The 16,737-nt window shown below is 34.8% G+C and overlaps 1 protein-coding gene across 10 annotated transcripts in view; it reads right to left on the reverse strand.

Moving 5' to 3' along the window:
- Positions 1-16,737, reverse strand: part of SDCCAG8 (SHH signaling and ciliogenesis regulator SDCCAG8) — a 106,720-nt gene that overhangs the window by 82,699 nt on the left and 7,284 nt on the right. For all 10 annotated transcript variants that reach the window (XM_032683310.1, XM_032683313.1, XM_032683312.1 and 7 more), the window contains exons 2-10: positions 14,904-15,068; positions 14,707-14,789; positions 11,596-11,709; positions 11,062-11,187; positions 10,625-10,765; positions 9,171-9,235; positions 6,952-7,140; positions 4,702-4,840; positions 2,157-2,309 (exon numbers count right to left, since the gene is read on the reverse strand). In XM_032683310.1, the coding sequence (XP_032539201.1) occupies positions 2,157-2,309; positions 4,702-4,840; positions 6,952-7,140; positions 9,171-9,235; positions 10,625-10,765; positions 11,062-11,187; positions 11,596-11,709; positions 14,707-14,789; positions 14,904-15,068 (1,175 nt within the window). The remainder of the gene's footprint in view (positions 1-2,156; positions 2,310-4,701; positions 4,841-6,951; positions 7,141-9,170; positions 9,236-10,624; positions 10,766-11,061; positions 11,188-11,595; positions 11,710-14,706; positions 14,790-14,903; positions 15,069-16,737) is intronic.

A 16,737-nucleotide genomic window follows, 5' to 3' on the forward strand; every position in this document is an offset into this window, starting at 1 on the left:
TCATTAACTGGACTAGTCTCCAGGAATTTTAAGTACGGACAAAGTGTCAGAAGCAGCTGGCTGCATTAGCTTTGCAGCTGTAAGAGTACCATTGAACACCTTCTTATGCATCCTTATGTAGATTGTTTTAAACCAAATCATGACGTTGTACAAAACCCATACAGAAACAGTATATTAAAAATTCTAACGTAATCCAGATAAAGTTTTGCTGAATGGTAGAAAAATGTAACAATAAAACAGAGATAGTGAACCTTCAGCTATTTAGCCCTGAAGCTTACTAATATAAGTGGAAATAATGGTGTCTGACAGTTCTAGGTTAACTTACAGAAATTCAAAGCAAAACCTAAAGGATTATATATTCATAACTATTTTTCACTCGTTATACATCCACCTGACTTATGTATCATGCCAATTCTCCCCTTCAAACAAATAATTTCATAAAGTGAGTGATAAAATATTCATATGAAGGTTGACTTGATGCACAGTATACCATTTCTACTATCTCATTAATCCTGAAACATAAAAGTAGCTAATAATATGTAGGTGTATATCATTAATATAGACCATAGCTTTCTACCAAATCATCCCATACCTTTAATTACCAAGTATGATGTCATCATAGTGTCACTATATGTTGTCTGATGTGTATTCAGGATCTTAAAAAATGACTACAACTACTCAAAGTGGGAATCAGTTTCAGTAAAACACTTCTCAGTGAGTGATGAAATATAAAGTAATGTGATGACATGGAGTGAAACATTCTACCAAAAAAAAGTATGAAATGCTTATCTAATAGGCTGTATTTTGGAGTGAATACTCTGCTCTAAAGCAACTCTGTAGCTAAATAATTGATTTCATAAGAGGGATAACATGATAGATAGCAGGGAGTCAAACAAGGAATTGCTTAATAATGTCTCATTGACTCCAGTGTAAGCTTATTTTTTTTAATTTCAGTTTCCCTGGCAACAGATTTCTGATGATCAGTTCACTTACTTAAATAACACTTAGCCCCTATCACTGTGCTTAATTCCTGTTTTTATATCTGGAACTGGAGTCAAAGGCTTTGACTTCCTGTAGGAGCTTAAGATATTATTCCACCATCTCATAATACCAGAAATACCACCAGATCACCTTGGCTCCCTGTTTATGTTAGTGGCTTTCCAGTCATTTTACAAGCAACAACACTGCTAAAGAACATTTCCCCCCCCTTTTTTTTTTTTAAACACACTAAACTAGTTTATCCTGTTCAGCTCTCTGAATTTTTAGAAATAAGTCATACAGTTTATAAAAGAGCCCCAAAATATGGAAAAAGCTTACAGTCAGCAGAGAAATTCACTCTATTTTCCAAATCTCCACTAGAAAATAGTTGAAGAGGCTGCATGTCGAGCAAGTATGAAAACCACTAATTCATGAAGTATTTATCTTTCTACATTTTCTTTCTTTTTCAATCACCTTAGAAGTGCCTTCTCTATCACATCTCTTAGGCTTACTGCTGTTAGCATGAGGTTTCCTCTGTCGACTCCATTGGGCAGAAAATCCTTATGTTTTATACTCAAATTGAACTAGCATCCAGAAAAGGTTAGCAAGACTACCACAATGGTCACAGCATAAATGATAAGACAGATTCTGTCTCAGAGAGTTTATAAACATCAGTAAAAGTGAGAAAAGAGATTCCAACACATTTCTGCAGGTGGGAAAACTAAGCATATGATAAGATCACTCTGAAATTTTGATACCATAACATTAATGTATATGTAAGATCAAAGTAGCAAAGAATCCTAAATTTGACATGTGCTAACTTCTCAATGTTTGACTTGCCAAGTTAAATAATAATTTTTATAAAAGAGATACGTACAAACCTTGTGTCACACATTACTTAACCCTTTCCTACTTTGACAATGTGCATTAGAAAATATTATGCAAACTAAAATAAAGGGCACAACATAAATAACCTAGTGTGTACAGGGTGACATAGCATAAAACCCAGTCATTCAAATTCAAAGGGTCACTTATCTACCACTGCTTTAAAACAATGGTAGAAGTGACTTAGTGAGCCCCCAAATCCAAAACTGAAAATGAAAGACAAGCAAACAGAAAGTTTAAAGAGGATGATGCACTCATTGTAATACATAAACAGGAAAAGAACCAATTCATACCATTGCTGCCAAGTCCTCCCTTTCTTTCTTCATTTCTTCCCGCACTGCTTCTTTTTCATTAGCCCTCTCATTTAGCTGGGCAGCCAACTCCCTTTCAAGACAATTCTTCTGCCGTTCCACTTCACTTTTCAGTTGCTCACAGTGGACTAGAGCCTAAAAAAACCCAACTATTTTCATAAGTGGAAGAAAACGAAAATTTTTGAACAAATACAGTATTTATCTAATGCCATCAGAGAAACCAATTTGCTAGAAGAAAGGTAATATTTTTATTTTTTATGTAGTTATTATGATGTTTATACATACCGTATTGTGTTAACATCTAAAATAGGACTAAGAAAATGAAAATAGATGTATATGTTTGTATGTATATACATGTCCTATTGTATATACATACAAATCTAATTGCTTGTAAGAGTTATGGCAAAGACAGAAGCATTTTCCAAATAAGCAGCTGTTCTTCTAAAAACTATGATTATTTGCCTTGCGTTTAAAATTCCTGAGTGCACATCACTAGAATCAGCCTCCAATATTTGACTCCTTGCAAATACTGTGGTTACTGCCTAACTGCATAACTTAGGAAAAAGATATGGAAAAATTAATGAAATGTATGCACTTTCACCTATCCTCCCCCTGAAGTGAATTACTGAGTGCAGAACACTAAGAAGAAACCTGAAAGCAGTAAGTAAATACGATTTTTAAAACTTTTTTTTTAAGTTTCAGGTTCGTAAAAAATTAATTCTACTAAAAACCTCATAAAAGCACTGCTCAATTTGAGGTGCTAAAACAACAGGTTATGGATGTGTTTTCTATCAAAACACTATCTCTCAAAACACTATCTTCTAAAACAACTAGGGGAAAAAAATATATTTATCAATGTTTGCTGCTGTATTTCTGCCAAAGTGATAGAATGAGTGTTACGTCAGTTTAAATCAGAAATACCCTCCTCTCTTAAAAGTAAATCCAAGTATACAAAGCACCCTAAAGGCAGTTTTGCTAGCCAACAAGTAAACTAGATCTCATTTCATCATTTTGCTGATATTCAGGATATCTTGTTTCAAAGAAGCTAGAGTAATGTCCTTTTAGGAATCCTACTGTATTAAACTGTATTTTTCTTTTACTCAAAGCCAATCCCCTGCATTCAATTTTCATGGCATTGGGCTGTTCATGAGGAAGCAAGTTAAGCCATAATTTTTTAAAGAATGCTCTAACAGTCTCCATTAGTTTTATGTCAATTCTGTGAGACTCTCCACAGGATCCCTTTTCGTATCGCCAGTCTACCTTGGTGAGGTACCATTGCTTTGACTACACAGTGAGCAATCAAACAATTATTCGTTTATGACATTTATGTTGAAAATACATTCCTGATTTTCCTTCAACTGTGTAAAATCAACCTTAACAGACCTCCTCCTTGCCCTACACAACAGGCAAGAGGCCACAAACTAGAGAGACAACCAAAAGACAAAAAGAAATGGTGGTTTTAAATGATAAGCACCAGAGGCTGGACTTTTGATCAACAAAGTGATGAAACTGCAATTGTAGGATTTGGAAGCTTAATGTGTTAACCCCTCACTTTTCTTAGATGGACTGTTCTACTGGATTACATGCTAATTATCAACAAAAACAGCGCTGAAGAGTAGAATAGGACTGGGAAAAAAAAGATTGTAGTTACCAAAATACCACTACATGTAAAAATGCTAAATTAATGCATCATAAGTAAAAAATTTCTTCCTGTTCCTTCATATTAAAAAAGTTTTTAACTATCAAAAAAATCAGACTACTATTCTGACTTGTACACAAGCAGACAGCACTTCACAAGACCCTACACACATGTACACTTCTCTTGTAGCACTGGATGAATAATACCAATTTGATCAACAGAGCATTTATATCAATCTTGTATGCATTTAGTTCAAAAAAACAAAACAAACCAATACTCTCTCAATTTCATAGTAATTCACTAATAATACAGTAGATGTCACTACCTATCAAGAAAATAATTTAGGTCAATATAGAGTGATTGTGTATAGAACGAGAGCTAACACAAGCATTAGATCAAAACTGGTTTTAAGATTATCATTTACATAACACTAAAAGCTTCCTGCAGGTAACATTAGACAGGACTTCTCATCTTCAAAGAGCTCTGATAATTAATCAGTTCTTGCACTGTTCTTATCTGAGGCAAAAAAAAGTTGTTTGTAAGCATTTTAACTATTCTTTCCAGAGTATTTCAGACATGTGATGCGAAAATTATCCTCTTACATGTTATGAATGCCTTTGAAAATTCTTTGAATTGATATCACCTAGCTGTGAAGCTATATCAGAATTTAAAAATTCAACACTCCCTGCAGTACTGACGAAAATTCAAGAACTCAAATACAGAGTTCATGTTACTGCTCAGAAACAGTCACACAGTGCAATTGTTTTAAATCTACTACATCATATCAACATATGACAAAGGTCTAACACATACTTGTTCATTAGCATGAAAACTAACATTTGCAGTAGAACTGAACACTGAAAACCTCTAATTTCTGGATTAATTTACCTTTATTTTTTCCAAATTGGCCTCTTCTGCCATTTGCACAGCATGTTCAACTTGCTTACAAGCATCAGATTCTCTTTGCTGCATCTCTTTCATGTTTTGTCGCAGTGAAACAAGTGCATCCATCAAGTCATCTCTTTCCCTGCACATAAAGAAAAACGAGATATTTCCTCTATATCTTAAGAGGAAAAAACCTAACACCATGTATATAAAATATAAAATATTAACAGATATAACACATAAGGATGGTGGTAAGTGAAGCAAGACTAAAACTCATGGGTTAAGAGTGAAAGACAACACATACTGCTAGCTCAGCAGACATTGAAAATATCACTTGCTTGATGACCTGTCCTTCACTTCAGAAGGATGGATCATCAGAGAAAATACCAATAATGCGGGCAGGTCTCAAGTCATTAATGTACTGAAGCTGAGTGCATTCTGTTGGCATTACAAAATGGGGATCCATGCTAAAAAAAAAAAATAAAAGCATATTTCTGAAAAGCAGATTGATGCAGTATGGAATTACACTGTCATTAAAGGTAAAAAAGGGGAAAAATAATAAAAGAAAGGATTAGGTTCAACAAGTAATTCAGATCACTAAGTATATAAAATGAAAATCTGTATCCCTTTGCCACAAACTGGAACTAATCAATAAGCCACCTTGATACTACATCTCCTACAAATTTTGTTAACAAAGAAACTAAGATCTATACTAAACAGTGAAGCAGAGTTGGTAAAACTGTAATACTTCACCTTTTCATTATTTTGTCATGTTAAAAACTTTTACATTAAGAGTTTTAACTATCTGTAGTTGAGGTGCAACTTGAGATTCTGGCTGAAAACTGTTGTGTTTGGGTTTCGTTTCTTTCTTTTCTTGACACTGTGTGAAACGGTAACACATTTTTTTGTATTTGTCAGAGAACTAACAGCCATATTTTGAAATTTAATTTTGACAAGAATTGGACAAAGTTCCTTTGAAAATCCCTGCTAAAATACCTTTGGTTTTAATAAACTGCATCACAAGCAGATGCAGCTTTTACATTTTGTTAAACCTTGAACGAAACAATGGTTTAAGATAGATAAATAGGTTAGCTCAAATCTTTTCCTTTGAGCTGCCTTATAATACAAGAGGACAAGAATGTACTGATTTATAGTTTGTTCATATTTTCCAACATCTGTGACAAATAATTACTTTTCTTAAAAATGTAGATTTTGAAAACTGACTTTTCAGCAACAGAACTTTTCCAGAAAATTCTTGGACTTGATATTAGAAAAAAATATATAAATCCTGGCAATAGCCATCAAATGCATAGGGATAATATCCACTTGACAGACTACATATACTATGGACTATGTCCCTTCAGTCTCCTTGCTTCTAACTGACCCACTATTCCACCTCCAGCAGGCTCATTTTAAAACTTCAGAAATCCTAAGAAGCTTCAGATATCTGACAACAAATCAATGGCTGTTTAACCAAGTTTGAGAAAGTTGCAGTGTCCTATCATTATTACTAGCAAGTAGAGAGGGAGAGTTTTTTTTCAAGGTGGTTGATTAGTAGAATTCCCATGAAAAAAAATTTAATGTTGTTGGGGTTTCTGAATTTCATATATTCAGTCTGTATAGCTGTTTTTAAAAAAATATTTAAATAAAAGTCAGAATTAAAAAAAGGTTGCAGCAAATAATTTCATTTATTTTTATACAATGGAACTTCTTTTCCCTGACTTATTGTCAGGGAGGAACTACTACACATGTTTTTGGTCGGAAATGCATCCTGCCCCAAGCACCTGACCTACTGCTGATGTATCTGAAAAGTTCCCCAAATGCAAGGAGAACAAAGTGGAGTTAGAAAAAATTCCAACTACAGAAAGATAAGGAACTTTTGCAGGAAATAATCAATCAAAATACATGAACCTCCACAATATTTATGCTGACAGGGAGAAGGACTTTCCTGCACAAAAAGTGCAGGAAAAAGACTATAAATAGCCTCATTATCTGGATAGCCCAAGGTACCATAATTACATGATAGTGACTAGCATTCTTTCCCAGTTGAAATAAGTAGAAAAACCGAACTATCCATTTCAAAGTGGTTGGGACCTAAATTCATTGATTTTAGCATTACGACTTCAGCTTGGGAGTGTATTGTTCCATAAGTGTACACCTCTCTATGAATGCAACCAAACATATTGAGACTGAAATGGTTTAATGTAAGCATCCATACTTTCAGTGACAAAGTACATACCCCCCCAAACCTACTTCGTTAGCCTTTCGATGGTCTGCACATGAACATTACAATGAGTCTGTGCAAGAACTGCCTCGTGTTGTGCACATTTCAGGCACATTCCCCCAACCCGACTACAATTTGCAGCTGAAACAAGTGACTTCTGCTGTTTCAGCCTTCCTTCCAAATCTTTGCATGTCTTCTGAGATTCTGAAAGGTCTTTTCTAGAAAGAAGAAATAAAAAATATTATTTGTGAAATCAAACATTTCTACAAGTTATATTCACATTGAATATACTAAAAAGAACTGTAAGAATCTCTGTAATAGTTTTCCACATTTCGGTAGGCTAAGAAAGACTTTAATAGTGAAATAACAGTTGAACTGCCCACTTAAAGTTATTAATAGAGAAACCAATATTATGTTAATTTGTTCCTTCCCCCTGTACTATCAGAAAATAATTAGATAAAAAATTTGTAGGCTTAGATATTATCTGAACAGAGTATAAGACTCATTAGTAAGAAACACTACCCGTTGTATAAATATTTCAATAACCTAACAATTTTCTGTTGTTTTTATTTATAATACCACTAACTTCACATTTATTCTCTACTCTCTAGACAAGAATCCAGATCTATTCAGCACATTCATTCTGATCCAGTGATATACATGAACTTGAGGTCAAACAAATGTGCAGAAAAACAGGCCAAGTTTTTCACTTGTCTCCAAAATTTTTACCAGGTGCTCTGAAGAATTTTCTCCAGAATTTCCAAGCATGTGTCAGGCTGGGGAGATTGCAAGCAGTAGGAATGCTAACATCAGGAAGTTCCAGACAAACGTACACTGTGCATATATAGATCAATTTGACAAACTGTGCAATGAATCCAAAGCTTTTGGTTTGTTATGCAGGCCATCTGGGCAGCACACACATAGGAAGTCTGACACATTCTGGTTGCATCGGATTTACTGTGCACATGATATATACACTGCATGGATGCTTATTTCCATCTGGAAAATCTTCTGTGCACTTTTTCCAATTTTAGTAGCTGGTCTATTAAATATAATCCACTATAACCTGAACAGAATTTGCTCTGCATATATCCTTAGACAGTCATGGTACAACAGACCTATTGTTGGAAAGCCTTGGAAAGAAATCAGCAAGTCCTACGTAAATTCATGCTTGAAGTTAAAGGCAGTTATTATATTACTGAAAGTGATATAATTTCTCATTTCGATTAAAATATAGCTTTCCAGAACTTACAGTTTGAAAAAGCATGCCTCTTAGGAGAAACAAATCAAGAGGCTGAATAATGTACTTGAGGAAATTTTCAGACTACTTTAGCCTCCGATAATTATTTCTGAGTATACATAACACTTTAAGCCAAGTGGGGAAAAAAATAAAACCAGCTGAAATTTAAGATCCTCACTTACATTCACTAACCAAGTAGCTTTGCATGTTTCAGATTTCACCACTGCAGACAGTATTATTTGAACTTGTCTCCCTACCAATAACTCTTTTTAAACAGACAGAAAAACCTAGAGTTTTCAGATATATGAAACCACAATCTATTTAGGGGAAACATAAATAAACAGATTCAGCAGCAGTATCATCAATGCAGGTGTACAAGGGGAAGTTCAGTCCTGAAAACCATATCTTAACGTGGTTGCCCCTTCCTCTGTTTTTTCGTAATTTGCTACCTATTCAAACCTTGAATATTTTGAGGAGTACACGAGGACGTACTTTCAAATATTTTTGTGTTTAAAGATATGCAAGTTACACAACTGGGAACACTGCCGGAAAACCTCAAAATTATATTTTCCTGCTCCAAAATCATTATGTGGCCTAAACTAGTTTGATGCTTAAGATCTCTAAAATTTGCAATATGAAATATTAGTAGAAGATTGGTAATTATGGAAGGCCTCACACATGATACAATATTAACTGCTCTTTTTTTCTTTGATTGGTGTACCTTAGCAGGCATGATGTTTCTCCGAGGAAAGAGGGTAAAAAGGATAAAGACATCTTATATTACTACTGTTACTATAAAGTAGCAGTATATTCAATTTTTTTTTTTGCTACATTTATATTTGAGAAAACTTTCCACAAAACCAGCTTTCAGGGACACTGTCAGAAAACACAACATTCAGGCATTCAGGCATTCTTCTAGTTAAATTCAGATCAAGAGTGGTTTGTGCTGTTATGTAGTGATAATTTATTAACAATCATTTTAAGGAAAAAGTAAACATTTCACTTTACCTTAGAGATTGTATCTGAGCATCAAGGATATTGACTTTTTCTTGATAAAGAAGTTTTAGATTCTCCTTTGGAAAAGATGAGAGAAAAGAAGTGTCTTTTGCTTTCTTCATAATAGTCTTTACAAACAAACCTAGACTTTAGCCACATTCATTGTTTTCCCCCAAGGAAATAAACTTGTTGAAACACTAGTGGCAGAGAAACCTAAATATTTCACACTTCTGAACGTCTACAAAACAAACAACTTTCCTATTTTCTTATTTCTATGTATCTTGCCAGAACCTCATATGGTAAACTGTTGCAGCTCCAACTGTAGCCCTCTACAACGATTTACACAAATTGATGATTGTATCCTGAGTTTGCTCTTGCTTTCCCATAAGTTAGCAGATATTAAAGAGGAATTCTGAAGAACTGGAAGTAGACAGGCTATTTATTTATAATACACTGTAGAATACAGTGAGTTACTTTTATTACCTGGTGAAGAACAAGGTATATGAATCAACCACACTCATGTTAAATGCAGTGTTGATAACAAACCAGATAAAGCACTACAGTTTTAGCTCACTATGACACTTAGAAAGAAGTCACAATCAACACGATTCTCTTGCTTTAAATGTGGCAGATGAAGAAAAATGCAATTACTGTAAAACCTAGCTTTCAAACAATTGCAGGCATTAGGGATCACTGAGAAGGTTTTCAGCTCTAAAATACTAGCATGAAAATAAGAAAACTACATTTTACAGTGAAAAAATTAATAAATACATATAATTGAAGAATTACAGTATACTATACATTTCAGAGTGCACACATGCACATGGCTAAAAAAAAAAAATCAAAACTTTTCAGTTAACCAAGCCTTTTTCCCCAAAGATAGCAATGCTACCTTACTACTCCAGAGCAAAAGAAAAATTAATATCTTGCCAAACTAAAGATATAGGATAGAGACAACACTATCTCTAAATCACTAGGATACCTCTGTATGTCTAAAAGCAAAAAGCTTGTAATTCAGCTTTTTGCTCTGCAGGGAAAGCAGACTGCACGAAGCTACTTTTGTACCTCACTGAGCCTGTGCTGCTCCAGGAGCAGAACAACTCATCACAAAAGAGCTTGTGTAGAGGGCTACATAAATTACATCAGCTAGTTCCCACCTGCTTGGGCACTGAGTTACTGCTAAGAATCTCCAAAGTACAGTGGAGCCATCACCTTTAAACAAGACTTACCTGTGGAAAGTCAACATCTGCAGATACAACTTGCCATCTGTATCTAACTGCATAATATTAATTAGGGCATAATGAGAAGATGAGGTTTAAGAGCATAAAATTTGAGCTCAGATTAAGGTTCAGTCAACCAAAACTCCTCCTGTGTCTGTTATAAAATTAATCATCAGAACTGCAGCAACAACAAAGGACTGAAAGTTTTTGCAAAGGTAGGACTCTGCAAAGAAAGTTTATACCAACCAGTTCTACAGGCCATTTTTCTATGCCTCCAGCAGCTGCTGTAGCAAAAGCCTGATCTTTGTTACGTGCTGGTGATGAGGTGACAGGCTGACGCATGCTAAAGTCTTTACCACCTCCAGCCCAGGAGTTCTGAGTATCTGCCTAAACCAAAAAATATTAACGCTTCAGTTATAATTACATAGGCTGTTTTTTTAAACAAATGCTACTTATGTAAGTATTGAATCTTATAAATTTCACTAGAATATAAGAACCAATAAACAAGTTAATTAGGTTAGCAACCAATGATAATGATGTTACCCAAGGAAATCCATGTTTGCAAATTCTCATTAAATTTTGACTAAAATTCAGTTTGCAGACAATCATTTGTATAGCCTTCCATAAAAGGAATCAGGTCAGGAACCTGAGCACTGATTAGAACGACAAAAAATAAAACCTACCGAGGCCTCTAGAAGAGTTTGTTCTCTCAATGTGTATTCTGCAGTTAAGAATTTCAGTTTCTGATGGAGTTCCTCATTTTCAAGTACAACTGCTTGTACTCGATCTTTCATCCCAGACAACTCCTCCTATAGTATAAAGGGTCAGCATGTAAAAGGCTCCTTGAGACAGCTTTCAACACTGGAATACATCTTGAGACCCAAAGTCTAGATTAACATTCTCAACTATTTTAACCCTTTTAGAAGAAGTAAGAATACTCAAAACATATATGGTATTTTTGCAGCTTGAATTCCCATGTAACTGCTTAAAAAAAAAAAAAAAAAAGCCTATTTGTATTTGTATTAGGACATAAAAATGCCCTAAATACCCTTAAACACCAGAGACTAAGACACATGGTAAGGGATCTACCGAACTGCATTTGCCTCAGTTTGGGTCATTACAACAAGCAATCTAAAATCAAAGTTAAGCTGCTTTTAAAGCAGTTATTCATATTTGGGGGATCAGGGTTTTAACAGGTCAAATATGTTGTCTGATACCTTGCAAAACTTCACTTCTGTTTCCAAATGGTTAATGTACTGTGATTGATCATTGATTATAGGAATGAGATCAGAAAGGGCTGGTGAGTCTCCAGGTACAGCTTCTGGGGGTTTCTGAAGGAAATAAAGAATAGGATGTGTTATTTTCCAGTTTTCCATTTATTGCAATAAGAAGTTGATTGCATACAGAATACAATGTACACTTTTCTGGTATGGATTCAAAATGCACACGGAGCTGTTAATGGAATCCTCTCAGAGGAACAACAGGTACATTTCTAGCATTAATTCATGATTCTGGATGAAAACAAGCATCTTTATGCCAATCCCTACCTAGTTTGAAACTGATACAATCCTAACATCTGTGCTCTCGGGTCAGAAACATATCTTTTTGTCCAAAAATATTCCATATTCTTAAATATAATTAAGACTTGAATATCATAGAACTCATTTTCAGTAACTCCTGAGGTATCTGGAACTATGGCTGGGGAGAGAAATGAAGTACATCTAGAACCATTTGGAAAAACATTTAGAGAAGGAACTCCAAATTTGCAACGTATTCCACCTGGCTCAGTGCATGTAAGTCCCATGTTCCATTAACTCAGAATTCACCTTGATTTAAAGTCTGTTAATATTAACTACTTCATAAATTTTAAAAGAAATGAACCACACTTGTTAAAGTACATAGAATATAGCCCTGATAATATTTGTCACTCATCTTTCTGTTTCTCTGGCTTCTATTCATCCCTCCCTCTTCTCTGAAAGAGGAATGAACACCTTGCAGCTGACACCTCCAGCTGCCTCCCTGAAAAGATTACACCACAGCAGTGCTAGAAAACATGGGAAAACTCCATTTTTATACAAATTATTTTTCACTGAAAAACAGTGTTAATGTTTAACCTGAGAAACATCAGTGTACTGTAAACAATACTGGTAAGAAATGGTTTCACTAAAAAGAAAATAACATGTAGTATATTTTCCCAGTATAAAGAGAGCATCTCTGTGTGCCTTTGTTTTTTAACCTTTTTTACAACATAATTGTTATAAATTGATTTGAAATTTATTTGGGATTTTTTAATTAACGTTCTGATAATGTAACATATTATAGGGTGAAAGAACAATGGTCAGGGGAGGCATGTATTTAAATTAGGCTGAACATTAAAATCAGAACTGAAAGACACATATGATCAGTATGAATCACCAAACATTTATGCCTGAGTCTCAGAAATCCTGTTCACATTTGCATACTTAATATTAAAAAGGATTTATAAAATATAAATGTTTAGCAGTTTTAAAAGCCAGCATTCTACACGGTGACAAAGTTTTGCCAACATCAAAAATAATTTGGCCCACCTTGTACTTTTCCCGAATGCCCCAAATTTCAAACATCTAATCCACAGAATTAGAGAAACTCTGCCACCCTGTAAACTGGCAAGAAACAACAGGAATCCATCACAGAAACTCCAGCTATAACAGCAGCTTCAGGAACAGCTAGGTTAACCAAAACCCAGATGCAGAAATACATTTGTTGTACAAAGCAACTGTGCTGGTCCTTGACCTCAGGTGGAAAAATGTAGAGCAAAAGGAAAATTTCCACCCAACTGTTTGGATGTAATCAACAAAAAGATGTACTCATTTGATGTCTATTGCAACTCTTATCAATGAGAAAGAAAAGGGAATTTTGTTAAGACAATGTAATTTATATGTATGAAGTGTGGTAAAGATTACTAAACAGTATACTTTCTGTGAAATAGTATAGTTAGCTACAGATCATGCAATCGTTGTTGCAAGGTATTTCAGTGTAACTCAAAGCAAAACGTTAAGGTTATTGATAATCTTAGTTTGCTTTCCTTGACCTGTGGGGAATTGGGTTCTTCTTTCACATCCTATTTAGCAAGCAGGTAGAGGACAGCTGCAAAGGAGAATAAGGGTACCACTTCACAGAATGCCTCTTACTGGAAACTTCAAGAGGAAGAAATGAGACAATGCCCTACCAACACAGTATATTCCCATTTTTATCTCTGTTTATTCATCCATTCTTTAACCCGCTCCTTGAAAGCACTAGCCCATGTTTCTTAAATAACAGTATTCTGTTTTCTGAATTTTCCACTCTACTGAAACTTCCCAATACAAGTAGAAAACTTCACCAAAGGTGGAATAAAACATTGTTTCCCTCCCCTCCCAGGCTAAATACAAACGGATACTGATTCATGTCATGCCAAGGTAAACCAACCATCATTCCCTTGAGCTACAAAACACTAACTCTTTCCAATGCCATTATGAGGCAAAACACCTGTCAGGACAAACATACCAAACTCATGAATTTTAGAACATTCAGAGAAGTTAACTTTAAATCAAATTTCTCAGGGTCAAGACAGTAGAGTTAGGCTCTTTACACAGGCTGACAGCAACACAGCAGGAACACAGCCTTTAGATTATTCTGCTGTTACCTCAACTTTGACAGCAAAGAGCTGTTTGTCTTGCTTAGTATAAACCAACAGTAGCCAGTGAAGGCCATCAAAAGATAAAACTGTAACATCTTTGAATTATTTTCCCATAGAGATGCTATTAACTAGCAGCTGCTTTGTAACTAAATTGTGCACTCCACATACTTCTGTGTAGTTCTGCTGCAAGAAAGCAGAAGCTAGAAGCCCTTGTAAGGATATAAACAAAATTACACAGAAAGCACTGCATTTTGGCAGAGGACTACAGAACCTGTTCTTACATGAACACTTCTAATCCTTTAAAGAAAAAGCAGAGTTACAGCATAAGAAAGCCGTTGAGAATCCTTGAGGTACAGTCAAAGGAAAACAGAGGTTGCTTTTACAGAAATTTTTCCACATTGTTTATCCCAACTGTTTCCAAAAGAAAAAGGACGAATAACCCACACTGCATGATCAACAAAAAAGGAGAAAAGTCCAATCCTGTATTATAGATTCCTTTTTCTTTCACTGTGGTCATAAGCATACAAAGGTCTGGCCATAGCATCCTCAATCTCCTGTATTTAAGAACCTAAAAACGATTCAATGCTTGTTTTTCTCCCTGTATACTATAAAAGTGTTCTCAACACGCATGCCATTCATTCAAACACAAAGGAAACCAGAAGAAACATACACAGAATGATGACTTCCTTCTTGATGGAGAGACTTCACTTTCCACTTTCTCTTGATGTTGCAGCAAAATTTTAAGTTGATTAACTAGGAAGAGACAAAAAAAACCCCACCATTATAACAAAACATAATTACTTTTTTCAAATAAATTAGTTTAAATCCTAAAAATGATTAAATCATTTGCTTTCAGACTAATCTTACCTGCATGACTGTGCTGCAGGTCCTGCCTGGCCGCGTTCCCACAGTCATCATTTTCCCTATCCGCATCATCACTGCCCTCGTCCACAGAGGACTGGTCAAATCCAACGTCATCCTCACCCTTTGCCAAGGCATATTTCAGTTGATGGATGCTTTCAGTAGCACGTTCTGAAAATAAAAAAAAAAAAAGCAATCACATCATTAGCCACAATAAGCAACATAAAAGAAAGTATTTACTGACTGATATTTTAATTGGAAAAAACATGAGAGAACTAAAAGCTTTCAGCATGTGTCTAGCTTGACTACTTGACCTAAACTCAGACACCGAAAGCAATTTCCTAATTTAAACAGCCAAAACAACTACTATATTTACAAAATACTTGCTAAATATTTACTAAATATTCAAAGAAGCAGCTATAAATAGCATCTTAGTCCCTCAACGCATTAGGATTTTGCAGCAGCACAAATAATAATATACCTGACCCTAAAACATTTCCTAACATACATACATTTCGTACTTTTCAATGAACCTAAAGCTCATGCTATATTTTATACAACATGGAGGAGTCAGAACCAGGAACAATATTTTTGCTTTCTAATGATGCCACCACACATTACAAAGCAATGTATCACACAACACAACAAATATCTAAGTATATAAAATAATAATTCAGCAAACTGAGCCAACATAAAACAGTTACTTAATAAAGACTGATGACTTCTGAACAAGTGGGAAAAATAAATAACAACACTATTCTAGAAAAAAACCTCAAGACACACAACAGAAAACTTCTTTCCAGATAAATACAAATATTTTCAAGAACTGACTTACTGACAGTAGTGGTCTTTTCTAATGTTCAGTATATTTTTTTCTTATATTTCTTTTTTAAGAAATTTAATTTTCTTATATTTCTTTTTTGAGCTGACTTCACAAAAACCCAAAAATTTGCCAATCATAAGTGCCATGTCCCTCTGATACAGCTTAACATTTCCAAAATAAATCTGAGAGATTTGTAGCTGAGAGATGACAACCGAACTGGAAGTCACAAAATACGGGCTTGGTGTTAGATAATGATATGTCTACTTCACACCACAGGACCTCAGACAACTCACTTATTACTTCTTTCTTTCAGCTGCCTGTGTAGTTGGTAGATGAGTATTTCATTTCACTTCCCTTTAAACAATGTATTATACTAACTAGAAAAGACAGAGTAGTAACCTAAGCAGTATGGCTTCATGCAATGTTCAGCAAAGCAGGACCTGCTGTAGTACCAAGTGAACCAAGAAAATGACCTGTACATCAGTCACGGAGGGTACACACTTGGAGAGACAGTCCTTCAACACGATTCACAGCCACTTTATCAGGAATACAGGAAGACATGTTTCTTTTACATTTCTCCTAAGTAATGTCACAGTCACGTACGACTACCACTCAAAACTACACTAAATCAGAAAAGTTCCATTAATAGTTAACTGTTACTAATTTAAAACAAAACAAAAACCCACACTCTCAAAACCTCACTTGACTTTCAGAAACATAAAATCATAGCCATTTTCTTCATTTAGCCCTAAATTTTTTTGAGGGTTATTCTCCCCTAAGACTATCATATATGAAACATTTAGATATACGTGCCCACAGAACAGGAATTTCACTCTTGTGAGCCAAGTTTATAAGGTAACATCTTCTACTGGAGCAACTGCTACAACTAGAAAAATGGTAACCTTTGCAACACACATCCTTAACTTATTTTTACACGCTTGTAATTTCTAAATTGATATGATGCATAAGTAACTGAAAATATATTTTTGTCACTGGCAAAAAAAAGTTTAAACAAAT

The sequence above is a fragment of the Chiroxiphia lanceolata genome, chromosome 3 (genome assembly GCF_009829145.1).
Source record: "Chiroxiphia lanceolata isolate bChiLan1 chromosome 3, bChiLan1.pri, whole genome shotgun sequence".
Taxonomy (NCBI): domain Eukaryota; kingdom Metazoa; phylum Chordata; class Aves; order Passeriformes; family Pipridae; genus Chiroxiphia; species Chiroxiphia lanceolata.